Here is a 20,887-nt window from a genome sequence, read left to right as displayed (position 1 = left end):
TGCTGGAGCTGCTTTCCATGTTACCTGGCTACCATGTGCATATGTGAGTGCATGTATGCACATGGTGCCCCCTGCCTCATAGCCCTTCTCCTGCTCCCCCCAGCCCCAAGCAGCCCCTTGCAAGCTGGATCTCTGCCAGTCTGCAAGGGAAGACCTGTAGATTGCCACGTTTTTTTCCTTTAAAGGAGAATCCACTTTTAAAGTTGGTTGATCCATTTTTTTAAAGTGTGTTTGTGACCCTTTCATATGTTCTTGTGGCCCACTTTTGGATCACAACCCTTAGGTTGAGAAATGCTGATCTAGAGAACAGAAGCTTCTTTTCTGCTGGCCTCAGCACCAGGAGACATTCAGTGAATTTAAGGGTGTCAGAATCAAAACTAACAAAGGTCCCCTTTACACGTTACAGGTATTGTGCAACTAGTTAATTGCACAGTTACCTTAAGACGAGCTACACATGCAGAGTAGTTATCCCATGATAAAAAGCTTCAACCAGCTATAAAATTAGACCTTGAAAATGTATTTGGTTGTAATTTAAACGCGTAGTGCCCAGCTGCAGGGGTGAACCTTGCCCAGCCTTAAAACCCCAAGCCCTGGGGATCATGGCAGCCATGATCCCCAGAGCTCAGGTGGGTATGTAATCCCCTGCCCAGCTCAGCTGGGGCTGAGAGACCCTGCAACTGGCAGGGCTTCTGGTCTCTGCTGTGCCCCGTGCAGCCAGCTTCATCAGCTGTGGTCTGTGCATGGCCCCTATAGCTGGGAGCCTCCTCAGCAAAGGCTCCCAGCCGAGGGATCCTGCTCCTTGCCAGTGCAAGGGGAGCCCAGGATCGGACTCCACCTGCACCAGCAATAAGGCACAATTGGATCTAATGTGTGAACTGACAGTCGTACCTCCTGCCCATACATGTGTAGCACAAATGCAAGTCATCTTACCTGCACATATATAGGAGACCAAAGAGAAACATTTTTCCACAGAAAGATGTAAATACTTTGTGGAATTCATTGCCAAATACTAAGCAGGATTAAAAATGGGACTGGACATCTACATAAAAAAGAATATGCAGTATTATAGTTTTGCTGGCACTATTTATTTTTCAAGAAATATTAAACCTCATGCTTCCTGAGTTAAACCTATCTGCAATAGGGATTAGGAGGCAACTTCCTGTGTTGCAAGAAATTCCCATAATTCTGCATAGAAAACAAGTTTTGTTTGGCTAAATTACAGACCGCCTATAATCTAGTCTACTTCGCTCAAATAATTTCATTTGTAACAGCTCTAAATAGAAAGCTTCTCAGCTTCTACCCCCACCCAAAAGTCATGTGTATCAAGTTCTTATTGCTGGATATTTATAACAATACATAAAAATTTACTGCTGACATTCATTACCTCAAATGGCAATAAATAAAGCATCTGTAATTCTTATGGATTCACTTTCATTTATATTGCAAGTTCTCTTTGTGAAAATTATTTAAAAAATTAAAGCTGTCAGAAAAATGGCTTGCTTTTAATTTGACCTACATTTATTCACACTTAATCTATGTGGGATTGTTAAATGATCGAAAAAAATTGAAATACTCTACTTTTTAAACTTTTGTAGTTATGTATCAGCCATGGTTCCTGTAAAATCTCCAAAAGAATACTATGTACAGCAAGAGGTAATCGTGCTTTTTTGCGAAACAGTAGAGAGGTAAGCGCATCTGGGAAATTAATTTAATACTTTTCAATATTTGTACCCATGGTATACTTTACTTTTTACCTTTTATTAGACCTGTTATGCATATAACATATTGTAATCTTTAAGAAGCAATGTAACAGTTAGCATTTCATTTTTGTCATGTCCAAGTATGGAGTCAGAAAGCATTGGATGTTTGTGGAAATGTTTTGGCTTAAAAATCATTGGAGTTCAGAGTGATAGACTTAAGGCTGACTAACCATTTAGCTTCACTGGATGTTTAAATATGTTATACATATTCAAGTCAATAAAGTAGTGTGCAAAAGTGCTCTGTGCACATTTTACAGCACTGTAATTTAGAGCACTTTTTATAACACTGTAAAGTTACAATGCCCTTAAACATGACAGAAGTGCAGTATTTGGTAGTGGGGTAGGGGGGACTTCTGAGCCTCCCTGCACTTTCCAGGCTGGAAGGCAGGGGGAGCTCTGCTCCTGGGGCTTCTCTACTGGTCAGAAACTTGACCAGCATACAGAAGTTATTTAAAGTGCTGTAGGTTGCTAAAGTGCTGTAAAATATAGCACTTCAGATTTAATATCTCATTTAACAAGGGTTAATTTAAAGCATGGTACCCATTTTTAAAGGTCTGTAAAGCCATGCATTTCTGTTAAGTCACAGCAGTAAAGCAATTTAAATGGCAAAAAAAGTGATTTCTGTACACACCTTAAGTCCTGATGAAATTTAATGCTAGAATATTTAAGGAGGTAGTAGAGAAACTAGCTGAAGCATTAATCACTTTTATCTCTGAGAACTGAGAGAGGAGGGGTGAGCTCCCAGATGATGGGGGCAAGCATTATACTTATTTTTTTAAAAGGAGGACTTGGTAAGGTACTTACTTATACTACTTACTACACTTGATCTTAGCCAAGAGGCTGGTTCTGGCATTCTGTTACTATGATGTCAAATCACCTGGGTCAACAAAAAATGGGAATAGTGGTTACCTGTTTAAACAATGTGCTTGATGAGAAGGAAAGGATGGAAGCTTGGATGTCCTGAAGAGGGCCTTACTTCAGGAGTGTGGGTACTTTTGTTCCCTCAGGTGATCTTTGAGATCTTTCCTTTTTGGTGATCATGGTAGGTAGAAACACTATGTGCAGCCTCTTGGATAGTTCAAAAGGCCGAGAACAATTCTTCCCTTCTTGGTACAGCTAAGGTTGAATGGGGAGACTGAGCTGGACTCAGTATCTTGTGGCCCCTGCTCCATCACCAGGAAAGATCTGCCGTATGTTTGTGTGGAAAGCTTCCTTCTAATCTTCATACATTTTACATTTTGCAGTTGTGGTTGGGGAAGGCATCATTATGTCATTTGGTTCCAATAGGTGGGGGTGGTAGTACCAAGAAGAGATTCAATTAACTGTGGGTAGTGAACTCTAAGTATAATTTTTCTTCTTCGCTTTTTCTGGCTTATCATATCATCTGCTCCTAGTTCAAGTTTTTTCTGTCTCATATTTATTTTAATTATTAAATGCTGATACATTTCTGAGAAAAGTATGTTTTGCTGTTTTACCTAGAGCTCTAAAGCTTGGATACCTCACTCAAGACATGATTGATGACTATGAACCAGCATTAATGTTTACCATCCCAAGATTAGCAATTGTGTGGTAAGCTTCATTTTTAATTGAGCATTTTAAAATGCCATTGATAATTGAAGTAAATTCACATAGCAAAGTGCAGAAAGAAAGAGTCAATAAGATCAAAAGGCAACAAATACTAAGAAAGGATAATTCAGAACAGCTGAATAGGCAGGGTAGGAACTGAGAATAGCTGTTCAGTCATCCCTCAGGAAAAGGCTTGGAAATCGGGAGCGCTGGTGGTTTGTGTGACTTGGTACATAAAATAAACTGTCTGGATGTTTTCTACGTCACTCGGGAAGTAATGGCCTTTTGTTATGAGCCATTAAAAATCATGAGTTTTCATCATAATTGCTTAGTTTCTTTATTGATATAGGCAGAACCCAAAGGAAATTATCTTGGTATCTGCTAATATAGTTCAGTGTAACAAAAGGGCAAGTTAGGTATAGACAATTTTCTAAAAAGAGCAATTATGTATATAATTGGATGGAAGCAAAATTTTTGCCTGACCTCTTTCCCCCAGTTGATTGCTTCAACTGCTAAATGAGTAAGCTTTTACACTTAAAACAGTTTATTACAACAGTACATATTCAGTGAATAAAATGCATTCTTCCTCATGGGTCTTTCTTATTTAATAAGATGAATTCTGTGGAGTAGTCAAGGTAGCAAGACTACAAATGCTATATTTTCATAGTCATAGATGTTAGGGTCAGAAGGAACCTCAGTAGGTCATCGAGTCTGACCCCCTGCCCTAGGCAGGAAAGAGTGCTTGGGGTCAGATGACCCCAGCTAGGTGCTTGTCAAGTCTCCTCTTGAAGACCTCTAAGGTAGGGGAGAGCACCACCTCCTTTGGAAGCCCATTCCAGATTCTGGCAACCCTTACCTTAAAGAAATTCTTTCTAGTGTCCAACCTAAATCTGCTCTCTGTCAATTTGTGGCCATTGTTCCTAGTTACTCCATGGGGTGCCTAGTAAACAGAGCATCTCCTATTCCCTGCTGCCCTCCCCTGATGAATTTATAGGCAGCCACAAGATCACCTCTCAGCCTTCTCTTGCGAAGGCCAAAGAGATCTAGGTCGCTCAGTCTCTCCTCATAGGGCCTTGCCTGGGGGCCTCTGACCATATGAGTGGCCTCCTCTGAACCCTCCCAAGATTCTCCACATCCCTCTTGAAGTGCAGCACCCAAAACTGGACGCAGTACTCCAGCTGCGGCCTGACCAATGCCACAGAGAGGGGAAGCATCACCTCCCTGGACCTGTTCATCATGCATCTGCCAATGCATGATAAAGCCTTGTTGATCACTTTGTCACATTGATAACTCATGTTCATCTTGGAGTCAACTATGACTCTAAGATCCCTTTCCACTCCTGTGCTGCTGAGAGTCATCCTCCAGCCTGTAAGTGTCTTTTTGCCCAGGTGCAGCACTTTGCACTTGTCTTTGTTGAACTGCATCCTATTTCGTTCTGCCCATTTTTTCCAACCTGTCCAGATCTGCCTGGATCTGTTCCTTACCCTCTGGTGTGTTAACTTTGCCCCATAATTTAGTATCATCTGCGAACTTGGACAGGGTGCTCTTTACTCCCTCATCCAAGTCACTGATGAAGACATTGAATAGCACCAATCCAAGGACCGAGCCTTGCAGGACTCCACTGCCCACATCTTTCCAGGTCGATATCGACCCGTCCACCACCGTTCTGTGGGTGTGACCCGTGAGCCAATTTGCCACCCACCTGACCGTGTCATCATCTACATCACAACCTGTCAGTTTACTTATGAGGAATAGGCCTTCTTAAAGTCTAGGTAGATGACATCTACCTCGACTCCTACGTCTAAGCATTTTGTGACCTGCTCATAAAAAGAAACAAGGTTAGTCAGGTAGGATCTACCTGCAGTGCATCTGTGCTGATTTTCTTTCAGCATTATTTGCCCTGCTGGGCTCCCACAAATGTGATCCTTAATGATTTTTTCCAGAGTTTTCCTAAGGATAGAGGTGAGACTAACCGGCCTACAGTTTTCTGCTTCCTCCCTCCTCCCCTTCTTGAAAATAGGAACCACATTGGCCCTTTTCCAGTCCTCTGGGACCTGACCAGAGCACCTTGAGTGCTTGAACAGCCGTGCCAGCGGCTCTGCTATGACACTGGCCAATTCCTTCAGCACCCTTGGATGAAGTTCATCTGGGCCCGCTGATTTGAACACATCCAGCCCTCCAAGTGCCCCTTCACTAAGTCTGTGCTAACAGTTGGTGAACTGGTGTCCCTCCTGTGTCTATCTGCAGTCCAACTGGGAGATTTGTCTTGGTCTGTGTCTAGGAATACAGATGCAAGGAACTCACTGAAGAGCTCGGCTCTGTCCCCCCTCTCTGTCACTAATTGCCTTATTGCTCTGCCACCAACTGTTATTTTAATAACAGTTATGTTTTAAAAATCATTAATATAACTAGCATAGTTGAGGGAAATTAGACAACTCAAGCCCTATGTGGGCAAGTTTCTTCTTAGGAAATCCCTGTGGCCCACTGTTGTTGATAAGAACAGTTCTGTCTGCAAGTGTCACGTGGCAAAAAAGGGAAAAAATCATCTGAGCAACACCAAGCAGCAAACCTGTAAGAAAGGGACAAATCACTTTAAATAATAGTGAGCCCAAAAGAGAGGGAAACTCATGCAAGAAAAATAAATCCATATTGCTGGAAACCCAGCAACCTGCTGAGAAACATCTTGTGCCAATCCCAGAAAAAAAATCTGACTGTTCACAAACCTAAGCACTGGATGGAAAGCTATATTGCTGCCACCGGGAAAAACTGAATCATTCAGATGTAATGCTTCCTTGAAGACTCGTGAACCTGTTGTCTGGACTGTAGGAAGAGAAGCCTCCCTTAACTTCAGAGAAGGAACATCTAGAAAATGCCGTGGTTTTAGTGTGTTTTATTTCTTTTTAGGGAAGAAAAAAGTGGTGTCCTTTCCAGCAACTTCTGTTGGCCAGGATGAGTTTTTACTGGATATTTCATCTGGCTAAACTGTCAAAACCCAAAGAGATCAATTAATTCAGCAAAGCACCCTGGTGTAGCGCATCTTGTGCATTGCTGTACTGTAATCATTGGACTGGCTGTCTGCAAATTTAGTACAGATTGAGACTTTTTGCACACAGAAAGTTAGTGGAGATTAACTAGTTAAGAGATTTACATTTTTTTTTTAAGTTAATCATGATGATTCATTATTAGCTAGTCTTAAGAAATTATTAAATTTTAATAAAGTTGGCATGTTTATGCTATTAAATTATTTAGCTTGACAGTACATTCTGGTTTTGGATGACTTTTGTCATTAACCATTTTGAATCCTTGGTCTTCTCTGTCAAACTGATAGTACAGTCTTAGTTTAAGAGCCACTTATCCTCAGGGTCACTTTCTCATAAGCTTGCTTACGTGGCACTGATTAGCTCTAGACATCATGCAGTACATCTTGCTTAATGTGGTAACATGCCTGTGAACTTTTGACCTAACAGCCAGGAGGAAATGTTAAGACTTGGATTTGTGTTTCTTTTATATAATTTTGTTTTCCTGTCTTTTCTCTTAGCTACTAAGCCTCTTTCATAAATAGTCAGCAAGATGACAAGTAATGGGATTAAACTGCAGCAGGGAAAATTTGGGTTCAATATTAGGAAAAACATTTTAACCTGAGCTACAAGAACAGCTGAGCACCAGAACAAGATGTCTGTAGAGGTTGTAAAATGCCAGCATTTTGTGATACTGAAGGCTAGAATTGCTGTTCTGCCATCAGCGATGGTTTGGGAGTTCAGATCCATTCGGCTATAACATAGCAGCAGGAAAGAAAATGAGCAGTTGAAGTGCTCTGTTAAGAGATCTGTCTCTCGTAAAAGTCCTTATAATTGCAGTGGTTACAGGTAACAAGCTGGTAAGATTGATCCCTCACAATTAATTTTGACCCTAGCGGTCTTTCCTGCCCAGAGCAGCAGGGCTGAACCCCCTTCCAGCCCTGATCTTCTGTGAATCTGTGAATATTATATTATCAATTGGTTTATTTTAAAATCTCCTATATTCCCCAGTACTGTGCAGTTCACTTTCTCTCAAAAATATGATCAGACAGCCCTTGACTAGATTAAATTTAATCCTTTTTTCCCCCGGTACTTCATTTTCATTGTAACAAGTCTTTCATAGTTGATGGCAGTGCTTAGTGAAGGTGGTTGAATCAGATGAACGAACAGGCTGTTGTGCAGTAAGCTTCTTCTGTCACCCAGTTCATAGTGTCAATCGGCATACAAGCTGCTGATATCCTTTGCCTCGTGCATCTTCCCTGCCCAAGGCACGCTGCTCTTGTTCAAAAAAGCCAATAGCTTCTCTTCCCAGGGTGTTCCACTGCTACCAGTTTACAGCTAAGAGTTAACTCCTGGGCCACAGCTTAAGGACTCCCCTTCTCGCACTCCAGTTTACCAAGCGAGACCCACGTAGACCTTTGTGTCCCACATTTTTTGACTTAAGGTTTTCAACTCAGTGAAACAATCAAAATTGTGTTGTCCTTTCAGTGCTCTATGCTTTAAAGCATAGAAGCACCAGTGTCTCATTTACTAACCGCCCCCAGAAATGTCACCCAGAAACTTTATTAAAAGTTGTTTCCTCTACATTCCCTCTCCCCTCCCTGCCCTTCCTAAAGAGCCAAAAAGCTTCAGAAAGTTGTTCCTGGCCTGCCCGAGGCTGGAGCAGTGTATGAGAAAACATGCAGCGTGGTGCTGGTCGAGTACCTCCCGACTCGAACTCGAATCACAACTCCTTTTAGAGTCGTCTAGAATTAGTCACGTTCTAGAACGTTCTAATACATTCACTTTGTGAAGGCAAAGGGCACTGCTCCTGTGCTGGATGGTAGGAACTTCTGTTAGCTGTTCTGATGCTCTTTCATCTTCTTATTTTAAGACCTCTAGGCTTATGTGCAATAGTTTTAAATCTTAATTAAAAATAGACTGACCAAGGCAAATCAAAGCAGACTAGATAACAATAACAGTGGGCAATTAAAAGGCATCCTGAGGTCCCTTCACTCTTAAATTGTGAAAACGTTTACAAATGTTAACAAAACTACTTTACAGCAAAAGAGTGGATGTGGGGAAAAAAATCACTAGTAGGGCTGTAAAAATCTTCCTAATGACCTGTTTCCATAAACTGTTGCGCACTTTCACCCTGATCCAGCATAGCGCGGAAAACGCACAAGCAGCACTGTTGAGCGGGACTGCCGGACTCAATGCCTTGTAGGACTCACCTCACAAGGAGCATGGCTTTTGTCGCAAAAACTTAACAGCAGGTCATGTTTTACCCTTTCCTATTGGTAGTAAGGATTCCTATTTGAGTTTGCTTTCAGGAGATGAACTTCCTCTGAAGTTTGTTTTCTTTTTTCTGCTGTTGCGTCAGAATTACAAATCTAAGGCTGTGGCCAGGCGTTCATTTGTAGTGCTGCAAAGTGTCTTTGTGGTGCTATGAAAATGCAGAGCTAAGGGCGTGTCCAGGTGTTCCAGCCCAATGCCTGGAGACTTGCAAGTTACCTCAAAGGCAAGCGCTGCAGCCCGGGGAGCAGCAATGGGCTGCTCCACGGTTTTCCCACGCTGTCCCCAGGGGAGCCCAGTCACTAACAGCCTATGCTCTTCCTTGCTGGAGAAGAGGGCAAGCTGAAAAGCAGTAGGTGCCAAAGACAACCTTCTACCCAACAGAGGTGGCAAGAGGTGGAAGAATTGCTTTCCTTGCCCCACCTGCTCCTAGTAATGCTGCTGCCAGAGCCTCGACTCTTGCAAGGGTTCTTGCGATGGAGGCAGCAATTTCCCTCACCTAGCGCTAACCCATCCCCCTCCTGCCACCTGTCCACTCTGCTGATTGGCAGAACGGGCAGGCAGGCAGTTGTGGGGAGCGGGGTTAGGGTTAGATGTAAGAGCCTCTGTCTGAGACTCCTCAAGTGGTGGCAGGGAATGGTCCTGCCACTTGACCAGTCTCAGACAGAGCTGGGACTGATCAAGTCTCTATGTTATAGCGTCCCCACACTGTGCAGTCTATCAGAGAACCATCTGCTTCCCATTTGCAGGGAAAGGGAGGGCATGTAAAGCACTGTGAGATGCTAGTTGTCCTAGAGACTCCTGTAGTACTGGTGTGTAACTGTATACGCTTTACACAGAGTGCTATAAAACATAGCCCTACTGTGAAGTTCCCTTTTGAAAGTGCTAATATTTTACACCAATTTTAGTATCTTTGTGGCTTGAATGGCTATACGCTCACTTTTTTTGTAGTGCTATAAGGGTGTATTTAGAGCTACAAATGTAACTGCCCGTTGCTTTAGGTCTCAGTCAGGGAGTACTGAAGACGAGACAACTTTGTACAGTTCCTGCACAGCCTAAATAGCACATTAGGGTATATTCTTGAAGTGAAAACAAGTGGCCTGGCAGATGCACAAAAAATTATTTTTCTTGGTTCCTTTTAATTAAGACAAATGAAAGAAAATTGCAAAAATTCTTCAGCCAACACGATTCTCAAAAAAGAACATCAATTGGAGCCAGAGGAAACAATAATTACATCTTATTGAGTCAGCTGTCCAAAGTTACACTAGGATCAAATTCCACATTTTGGATCAGGTTTAGGACATATTACAACTGTTCAAATTGTCAGTTTTAGCTTGACTTGTAAAAAAGATAAAGCAAAATTGCAGTATGATCCAGATCAAGTTTGAGACCTCTCAAAGTTTGGTTATATTCAGGTCCTGGTTCAGTCCCGGATCTACCTGAAAAACAACAGTGTAGATATCCCTTTCAAAATTGACTCGTGCTTAATTTCCATAGTTATTCACTCCCTGAAGAAATGAATAAAGATCCATAATTGAGAGGTGCTAATTTTGAAGCAAAGGCACTGGCCAAGTAAACATCGGTTTGTTCTCATTAAAAAAGTAATGTAGGTAGCTTGCAATTTTTACTTGGAAAAACATACACTTTTAATTTTTCTGGATAATTTTATTCCCTGATTCAGCAGTAATTGCATCATTTGACTGAACCCTGCCTGCTGAAACAAGGAAAGTAAAGAACTCAAAATGTACACACAGTCATTGGATAATTTAGTTCTTTGGCCAGAAAAAAAGATGTATTAAAGGTGACTTGCAAACAGAAAGAAAAAACGATATCTAAACATTGTGTGTTGATGATCCTAGTAAGCAAAGTTATTGGGGCTGGTTGACATGTGCCACCTGAGAACTCACAGATGGCCAGTCCCTGTTTTGATCTGAGACAATAGCACACAGCCTACTGATAGTGTCACAATAGCTGCAGATTCTCACTAATGCATGGAGTCCCATCCTACACTGTAAGGAGTCTCACAGATCATTCTTACTATTTTGAACGTTTTAACAATTTGTTATCTTATGTCATTTGGGTTGCAAAGACAGGAAACAACAAAACTTGCCAGACGATAGATAAAAAGAACATAAATGATTCCTCCATGTACTGATTTTGAGCAACACTGAGATCTTAGTATCTGTGATACCAGCATAGGGTGTTTGCTGGAGCCTCTCAAAAGATCTTAACTTGGTCACCTACAACAGAGCTGGACCGTACAAACAAAAAAAGTGAGCAAGAAGTTAGCTTGCTGTTCTTAATACACTGAGTGATCTTACTATGGGAGATTCAGATCATCTAGGACTGGGGTGCTCAACCTCTGGCCCATGGGCCAAATGCAGCCTGCAGAGCCAGAGGTATCTGGTCCACAGGGTTTTCCACAGATCAGGAAGTGTGGCAGTAAAAATGGTCACCCTCCCCTGCTGCCAAATTCCCAAACTCTGAGGCTTGCACAACAGTTTGGGGTCAGGTCATGCCCTCATGCTCCTTCCCCTACTCCAGCAGCTGGATGAGGCTGAGTCATGCCCCTCCCTTTGGGCTGGATGGGGCCGGGTCACCCTTCCCCTGGCTCAATCCCTGTCCCCCCTGTAGAGCTGACCCACACTCCGGCCCCCCCACGGGGCTGGTGACATCCCCTCCCTCCCTGCCATGGCGCCAGGTTAGAATTGGGAAGTGCCCTTTCATGTATAGAATCTACATATTGAGGGGGGTGTCTTAAATCCAGTCACCTTGGATTTAGGTAAATACAGTATATCCATCACGTTTCTTTTTCTTAGCACATGTGGGTTTTTTCCCCCCTACCAATCTGTCAGGAATTTGCTTGGGAAAAGCTGAGCAGAGAGGCTCAAATGGGTCAAACACACTATCGAGAATTAGTTTAAAATAGAAAGAAGCAACCAGTTGGAATTGATCTTGTGACAATCAGAGTCCCCAGAATACTCTGAAGATTACATTATTTAATTATCAATTTATTTTATACCCTTGCTTTTTTTTTTTTTGTTACTTAACCTGTAAAGTAAAAATATGTATTCTTCCTGTTAAGTTTTAATTGTTTTCTCCCCACACTTAAGATAAAATTCTTTGCAGTGTTTCAAATATTGATTAAATGTAACCTCTTGCCAAAAAGACCCTGAAAGAAAACAGATAATTGTATTAAATTGTTCATAATTATATAACCTTCAACCTGAGCATAATTTTAAATATTTGTCTAATGTTGATTTTCTGATTGCTCATTCTGTGTTCAGTCCAAGTATCATGAAAAATTGAGTTTAATTTTTAGCTTCTTTTTTGTCTGTGTGCCTTAAATGCAGTGGGCTTGTAGTTTACTCTGAAGGACCCCTGAACCTGGACCACAAGCCAGAAGATATGTCTGAGCTTTTCAGACCCTTCCATACTTTGCTACGAAAAATAAGGCAAGTTGAAAAGATTTGTTTCTTGAAATTACTTCTTTCCTGTGGTGAAAATGAAAGGCTTGAAAATTACACTTGAAAAATGTTTAAAACAAAACCTGTTTCTGTGCTTGTTCTATCCTATAATTTGCCCCTATTTTCCTCCTGTATCCCATTATTGTACGTAGCTGTCATTTCCAGCTGATCTTTACTCTGGTATTTTTAAAATATTTTTGGCTTTTCATAATTCCTTCTTTTTTTAATAGATTTTTTTTTTTAGGTTTCTTTGTTTTGATAGATAAGTCAGGTAGGGGATGTCTGCATTGACAAAGCTAGGCATTGTAAGGTTTTAGAAAATACAGTTTTCAGCAACATTCATGTTTCTGTTTAACTATATTTATTTTACATTTCCTGTGGCTCACTCATTATAGTATGATGCAGTACTCAGTGATTTCATGGGTTATTTCTGTCTATTATTTCTGTCAGATTAATGGTAATCAGACTTTCTGTTTTTTGGGTCCGTTTTTAAAAAGCAACTCAATTTACATACATCGTATTACCTAACTTTTGAGTCTCAGTTGTCTGAATCAGTAATTTAATTTGAAAGTAGTAAAAGGGCAGTATTACGGAGAAGTAATAAAATTAACCTAACTTCAGTGAGATGTGTGTGGTTGCTCACATCTCTCTCCTGTGGCATTAGAGCTCTTATAGGTGGAAGAGTTTGTGGCCTTAACCAGGGGTGGGGGGTGTCAAACTCTCCCATCACCCTGGACTGAATCCAAACTGTAGGGCTCCTTGGGGGCCAGATCCAGACCTCAGGGCTTCTTGGGGACTGGATTCAGGCCCATCTCCATGACAAGGTGAGCAATGTCAGGGAGTTGTGGGGTTAACACGCCCATCTCTTGCTCCACACTACCAATACACAACCCCAGTTAGGGCTCCGTACTCTGGAGGCCCTACCTCTGCTTGCCCCACTCCCAAATTCCTGACCTACCTAAGAGCCCCGCAGGCCAGATGACCTGACTCCATGAGCAGGATGCAGCCCACAGTTCAAATGTTCGACTCCCCCAATTTATTTTTTCAAAAGCGACTAGTTGTTTTGAGTGTCTCAGGTTTTGGTGTTCATTTCAGAACATGTTTAATGAGGCCTGACGTTTATAACTGCCGAGCAGAATGTGAGGACCTTTTAAGGTATTTTATGTTGGTCATTATAAAATTAAGGAACTGGAAATACTAGAAACAAAACAAATTCTGATGGCAACTGATATTCCAGCACATTACAAGTGTGATGTGCTGGAACATCAAGTGTGAGAGATGAAGCCTCACCTTAGGACTGTACAAGGTGAGGACACGTGCTTGATTTTATTCTAGCTGATCAAAAAACTTGGAAAACCTGATAGACTCCAGGATTGTGTTACAAACAGAAAAGGACCCAGGGGCTATAGTAGACCATAAACTGAATATGAGCTAACAGAATGTAAAAAAGGCCAGCAGCATACTGAGTTGTATTAACAGGAGTGTCAATTGCAAAGCAAGGGAAGTGATTCTTGTGTTCTGTTCAACACTGGTGAGGCCTCACGTGGAGTGCTGTGCTGTGTCCTGTTTTGGTGCCACAATTCAAGAAGGATATGGACAGTTTGGAAAGAGTCCAGTGGAGACTGATAAAAATGGTTCAAGGGCTGGAGCATGTGACTTATGAGGAAAAGTTGGAAGAGCTTAGGTTATTTAATTGGAGAAGAGAAGACTGAAGGGGATTTGATAGCAGTCTTCACGTACCGGAGGGGTGATTTTTAGAGAAGATGGAGACGGGCTTTTCTTTGTGGCTGTAGAGAACAAGAATAGGAGCAATGGACTCAAGATGAAGAGGAAATTTTGGCTGGAGATTAGGAGGAACTTTCTTACTACAAGGGTGGCTGAACATTGGAACAGGCTATCTAGAGAAGTTGGAAACTCCCTGCCTGAAAATTTTCAAGAGCAGGTTGGACAGACACTTGGCTGGGATAGTTTATTTAGGGATTTTCTTGCCTTGAGCTGGGGCTGGACTAGATGACCTCATGAGGTCTCCTCCAGCCCTACTTTCCTATGATTCTGTGAACATGACAGGAAGCAACTTTGCTGGTAAATGGACATACGGAAGGAGCTTTGCATAGCCCTTGGATCACTTCTTGAGCATCTGTGCATTAGAGATGCACAGAGGCTAGTCCAAGTGCTTTGCAAACTCAGAATTGTTTGCTACAAGTTGGGCCAGATTGCAAATTAGGGCAACTCAGCTGTTTTCTACTGACCTAGGCCGAAGCCAAGAATACTTTCATGCTGTTCCTAGGTTAGTTTTTAATGATAGAACTTCCAGTACTTCTCTTGAAAGACTAGTCCATACCCCAATTAATTCATATAAAAGAGATTTCTTTCTAAAACTTACTTCCCTTCGTTTGTTTACACTATTCATATCTTAAGAGATGTGTGTAACTTTGTTTATTTTTGCCTCTCTGAACTGTTTTGTCTAGCTTTTTCTCTAACATGCATCATTATGACAAGGATGTTGAGATCAGAATATGTTGGTAAACTGAGTTTTTCCATAGCCTTAAGTGGTATTTGGTTGTAAATTGCAGCTTTGCCACTTAAATCAATCTGGTCATTATGAGCTTCCTTGAACTCTGTTGGCACCAATACTTTAGAACATAGTTTTATGTATACCTTTCGTAGGTGATGCACAGTGTCGCATATATTCTCCATAGAAAGTGAATGGAAGTTAGGCATGCAGTATTCGCTTGTGACTTTAAAAATCTCCTGATACATCTGTCTACAAGATTTATACTACAGATTTACAAGTGCATGTGCAGTACTGATCTTTGTGCTAGTGGTACTGTATCCTTCTATTAAAATAGATGCATGTTACTCTTACAACTTTGTAGTAATGTATTTGAGTGATGCTGAAAGTTGAGCATAAAGAAATAAATCACTGAGCCACAAAACTGATAAGGTAAAGAACAGAATTCTTAGTTCTTACTGTCATGAGAAGTTCAACTGAACTGTAAAATCCAATTCAAGTTAAAACAACAAAAACCCTATTTAATCCAAATATGCAAGCACAACAAAAATGCTTTGCCTATTTTACTTGCCTTCACTTTGATTATTAAAATTGAAGCAATTCTTAAAACTAAACATGCTTTTCACCATTTATTCTTTTTTTGCTTATGTTTTACTTTTTGCTTACATTTTACAGCATGAGGAATGAAAATCAATGGAAGGCAGTTATTGCTTACTGCATTTAAATTTCTGATTCTTAAATCTTAATGGTTAGATTGCAAATGCATCAGGAAAGTGCTTGTTTGTTCAATAACAAGTATTTCCAATGCAGTCTTAAAAAATCTTTATCCCAGTCTCTGGTTTTAGAAAAACTAGTTTTTACAAATTCCTAGCTTTGTGTAATTGTTATCTTTATGTTCTTCAAAATGAGAGTTTGCTCTTAGGCAGGGGTCTTGAGTGCAGTGGTCTGCAGCCAGAGTTTATCAAGTGTCTTCAATCAAGAAATATTTATTAGAAATTGAGAGAAAATCAAACTAAATTGAACATAAGTAAGGTGGAATTTATATAAAGTCAGGTATCTTTAGCAGCCTTGCTAGATGGGTCAAAATCATATAATATGGGTGATTAAAGTAAAGTGACAAGTTCCTGTCAAGCTATTTCTCTAAGGTTTTCTATTTCATAGTGTCCTGGGATTTCAGAGCCAAAGGCCTTCAAGTTAGATTTTCCTCCTCTTCCTCTATGCTGTAATATCCTTTTAATGGTTCTGTGAAAGGAGGAAGAGAGAAGAAAAAGAATAGAGGAAGAAAAGGGGAAAAGTAGAATGAGAAGCTACCCTGGATGTTGCATATTCACCAGTTGGAGGTTCAGCTGCACTAAATAGTAATGACTTTCCATCCCTTTGGATATTTCCGGGTCCAGCTCATTACATGTTGTTAGATACACAACATCATTTGCAAAAGAGGTCTACAGCAACAGGGAAGCCACTACAATGCTGGTACTTAAACACTGGCCTGTTAGTTTTGATAATTAAATTAGATTTGTAACCATCTAGCCTCAGTATTTGCATTTCTGAAGGTGGAAACAGGTATTGCCTTTCCTTGCCTTTATGGTGGCGCAAAGGCAAAGCAAACAGACATCCAGACCCCTATTGGCAGGAGAGTGCGGGTGGTTGGAGGTGCCTGCACTCTCCAGCCAGCCTAGGAGCCTAGGCAGGTGCTCTGGAGGCTAGAGGGGCCTGCTTCTGCATACCCAGGAATTCCCCAGGCAGGTGCAGGCCCATGGAGCACGCGCCTGGCTTTCCCCTCTTACAGAGACCTGCGCCAGGGAATTTTGGAGTGCATCTCAGGAAGTGGGGAAAGCCAGGGTTTCCCCATTTATGGAGATATACCCCTAGCATCTCCTGGCCTGAGTCTGTAATCAGGGAAAGCCTGGGTTTCCCCAGTTAGAGACATGCTTGGGAGATCCCAGGGGCACATCACTAAGTGAAGAAAGCCTGGGATTCTCTGCTTAGGGAGAAACACACCCTTGGGATCTGGCTGGCATGTCATGAAACAGGGAACCCTGGGCTTTCCTCACTTTGGGAGATGTACACAGGAGATCCTAGGGGTGTGTCTCCATAAGCAGGGAGCCCCAGACTTTTCCCTGCTAAAAGAGAGACAACCCCGGGAGGTGGAGGAGCCAGGGAATTCCCAGTGTGCTGTGCCTCCATGCTGGGACTGCTCTAGGTCCTGTTCTGCCCTGTGCTTCACATAGAGGCATGGGTCAGCCGGGGTCCCAGCGATCTGTCCAGCACTAACCCATGGCTCCATGTGGAGCATAGGACAGTGTGGGTCCCAGTGTAGAGGCATGGGGCATTGGGAATTACTTGGCTCCCACATCTCCCCAGGCCTCCTTCCCAGGACCTGTGCCAACCCATGCTTCACCCGGATGGTTGGGTGAGCACGCATCGGTACATGTCCTGCTACAGCTGATCCGCTTTGGGTTGGTGACGTCTATTTTGCTGCCAAATGGATTTGATATACTTGGTATAAAAATGTACAGTGGAATATTGCAGAAAATAAAGTAACCACATATCAATTTTACCTCAGATAAGCAGTTTTCTAGATACCTCTAAAGGAGAGAAAATGAAGGCAATGGGAGGAGAAATGGATTAATAATTGTTTCTTGGGTAGATAGGTCCTGGTTCCCCAAGTTACTTAAGCACACATCTAACTTCAAGTATTTGCTCTGTTACTTGTCTTCAGTGGGATGATTCATTTGTTTAAAGTACTTTAAGACTTAGAGTAAAGTACTTAAGTCATTAATTTTGCTAGTTGCTTAATAGGACAGTTCCATTCACAGTGCAGAAAATCTCCATTTGGCATGGCTTTGGATGTATGATAGCAAAATTAAATGCTTCCTGGGTCACAGCAGGAGACTAACTGTGGAAGAAAATGTAAAATAAACAGCATATTCCCTGTGTAGAGAATATCTGTAGTCCCACAATTATACTAATTATTTACAATTGTTTGGAGTGCCCTGTCAACAATTTCCCTGATGAATTCTGTCACCAGCATCATTTATTTAAAACAAATGCAGACTCTATTTCTTTTCCAGGTGTTTCTGACACTGACCATATGTTTAAATTCTTTGGGTTGTGATTATTGACAGATGATAGATTGAAGCAGGGGAGACTCAGGGTAGCATGTGAGAGGGGCCAGGAGAGCTGGTCTCCTTATTCCAGCCCTACTTTTATTTAAAACAATAGGATGAACTTTAGTATTTTTCTCTGCTGAAATGCGCAGATGCTGTACTGCAGCAGTGTGCTTTTTGTGAGACTATAAACCTCAGTGTATTGCTACAGCACATTATAGCATCTAGTATAAAGTTTGAAAAAAGTTTAATATTCTGTACCTGTTAGCCAATTATATTTTTACTCTAGGTATTAAACAAAGCACATGACTTACTGAAACACTTACTGTATAAGATGAGTCAAGTTGAATATCATTAAAAAACAAACAAACCAGACAGTGGGTTTATACTGCTCCCCATAGCTATCATAAAACGACACTACCAAGACTGGCTTTGTAAGATGTCTGTTGGCCAAGTAAATCTTTTTTTATTCTTCTCTCTGGTATTCTAATGGAGGGTGGCCTGATTTTCAAAAGTGCGGCGTGCCTTTGAAACCAATGGGAATTGTTGGCGCTGAGTATCTCTAAAAATTAGACCAGCAGTGATGATTCTACTCTGTAATCTAATAGCAAGAGGGTGTGCGCTTTTTCAGGTTCTTGTACTGTAGATGAGGATAAATAGTTTTAAAATTTGAATTAAGATACATGTAAGGTGCATATATTAAATATTTACATTAATACTGCTATATCATACAATAAGAAAGCATATGCCATTGCTGTACACACAAGTGAAAATATATATTCTGTCAACACAGAATGATTTAAAATGAGTCCGATTAATTGAATAGCGTTTAAACTAATAATAAACTTTAGCAACTTCTCCCAATTTACTTCCATTGAAGGTAAGCATATAATCATGGCATCTGAGAGTTGTAAAATGAATTTGTTTAGTTCTAGTTCTCAGTACTACAGCCCATTTCATCAGATGTTACCAATGGACTTGTAGAGAGTGGGGACACTGAACGGAAAGGAATAAGTCTAGTATTCTGTAGACAGTGGTAACACTCACCTTTAATCTGCCTGGGTAGGGTTTGGTCCTAAGCCTAGTGAAATCAATGTTGAGGATCTGTTGACTTCAACAAAGTAGAACAAATTACCCCCTAATGAGGGGGTCAAAAGTACTATAAAAACTCTGAGACATTTAAAATCACTGCAAGCATAACTCAGAATGTTTGGGTAATTGTGTAACTCTGCCATGTTAGTGTGGCTGGGGTAACAGCTTATATTAGCTCCCTTTTCAGGCAGGTATTATTTAAAGAAAAATCACTTAAGTGGAGGCTTTGAACTGTTTAGTAAATATCTGTAACTCCACAGTGATATTGGGTATTTACCGATGATAAGTGCCAACATCTCCATGGTGATTGCTATAGACACCTAGAATCCTAACGTATTGAATTTGAATCACCACTGTAAGAACAGGAGTTGCAAACTGAATCTCTATGCACATATCTCTCGTGCTTGGAGGACAGGTAATTAGTTTTTCCTTCCTCGGTCCTCCTTCCTACCTTCCTTCCCCTGCTCCTGCAGACCGGCTGAGACCCACTGATCCCACCAAACCCTTCTGACCCCAGAAACCCTCCTGTGGACCCCCACCTATCCCTGAACCCTCCCTCCACAACTCCGCCTGCCTCCTAAATCCCCCACCCCCTCCCATCCTGACTTAACCTTAGATTGGGTGACCATTTTTAACTTGAGCTAACCTCCCCTAATGTCTGGATGCACACTTGATGGAATAATAGCTACAGTCTAGATTACACCAACAGAGTGTAATAGGCCTACTGTTTTCACAATAGGCAATGTAAACTTTTACTACAGCTTGTAACAGCCACAGTGCACTTTAAAGAATATGGTTCAGTCTTTTGTTTTCTGTAGTATTTGGCTGAAGATAAATGTTCTCTATTTCCTCAAAGGTAAATTGCATTCCTGTGATGATGTGTCAATCGGAATGAAAGCAGCTGAACCCCCAAAGTGGTTTTTATTTCCGATGTTTTTTTAAAACCCCTATTAAAAAAAAAAAAAAAAAAAGGAAATACAGTGCAACTGTCAGTGTTGGCCTTCAGATTCTCTGCCTGCCAGTTTTTTGTGAATAACAAAAACAAAGAAATAGAGACCCACAGAAATACAACCTGTTATTTTTGTCCCAGGAACATAAAAATTACCAAGGTCTATGTAGTTCAGTATCCTGTCTAGAGTGACCTATATCAGATGCTTTACAACCATGCTGCTCAAAGTTTTGGCCCCCTGGGCCAAATGAATGGCACAAGGCTGATCTATGGGCCAGAAGTGCTTCATATATTTGCTTATTTCATATCTTATAAGAAAAAGAAGCTTTACTGTGCATCTTTAAAGCATCTTTGTAACCCTGGTAATTTGTTCTATACAAAATCAAAGAAAATGGAATTAATCGTGATTCCTATTCTTCATCAGTTTATAAATACAGTATTTCTTGATATGTTTTGAATTGGTGACCTGGGACAATCTTTAGCAGATTTATGTTTGGTTTAAGGCAGTAATTTAAGGCAATAATTGTTTTCATTCTAAAACTCAAAATAATGCCAACAGATTGCCAAAATAATTTTGGCAGATTGCATATAGCAATTCTTTTATCCACCTGGTGGGTAGTATGGATGCAAGGCATGACCTCAAGTCAATGGGAGCTGGAGCCCTATGCCATGTGGTCAAATTAAAGTGTAGTTCAAGCCAGCCAGCCACGAAGATGTTCCACATTAGAAGGCAATTAAATATAGAACATCTTTGTGGCCAGTTTGCCATTTTTATTGCATAATAAATTGTCTGAACATAAGATTTTCAGAGATTTCATAGATTTCATTAGGGCTGGAAGGGACCTCGGAAGCTCATCGAGCCCAGCCCCCCTGCCCGAAGGGCAGGAAGTCAGCTGGGGTCATAGGATCCCAGCAAGTTTAGCATCCAATTTGCTCTTGAAGGTTTTCAATGTAGGTGGTTGAACCACCTCCGATGGCAGGCTGTTCCAGACCTTGGGGGCTCGGACAGTAAAGAAAATTCTTCCTTATCTCCAGCCTGAAACTGTCTTGCAGTAGTTCATAACCGTTCGACCTCATCATCCCTTGGGGCGCTCTGGTGAACAAACGTTCCCCCAGATACTGATGGTCACTCCTGATAAA

General features: G+C 41.3%; 1 protein-coding gene across 4 annotated transcripts in view; it reads left to right on the top strand.

Moving 5' to 3' along the window:
• The window catches only part of ZFYVE28 (zinc finger FYVE-type containing 28), a 403,791-nt gene that overhangs the window by 283,707 nt on the left and 99,197 nt on the right, over nt 1-20,887 (top strand). For all 4 annotated transcript variants that reach the window (XR_002099255.1, XR_002099254.1, XM_019526250.1 and 1 more), the window contains exons 5-7: nt 1,596-1,685; nt 3,240-3,329; nt 11,971-12,072. Coding sequence is in view for 2 of the 4 variants with exons in the window: in XM_019526250.1 (XP_019381795.1) it covers nt 1,596-1,685; nt 3,240-3,329; nt 11,971-12,072 (282 nt within the window). In the remaining 2 variants the exon portion in view is untranslated. The remainder of the gene's footprint in view (nt 1-1,595; nt 1,686-3,239; nt 3,330-11,970; nt 12,073-20,887) is intronic.

Source organism: Gavialis gangeticus, unplaced genomic scaffold, assembly GCF_001723915.1.
Source record: "Gavialis gangeticus isolate Ggan-Ray unplaced genomic scaffold, GavGan_comp1, whole genome shotgun sequence".
NCBI classification, from domain to species: domain Eukaryota; kingdom Metazoa; phylum Chordata; order Crocodylia; family Gavialidae; genus Gavialis; species Gavialis gangeticus.
The sequence above is the reverse complement of the archived record's forward strand: the minus strand, read 5'-3'. Positions and strand labels throughout refer to the sequence as shown.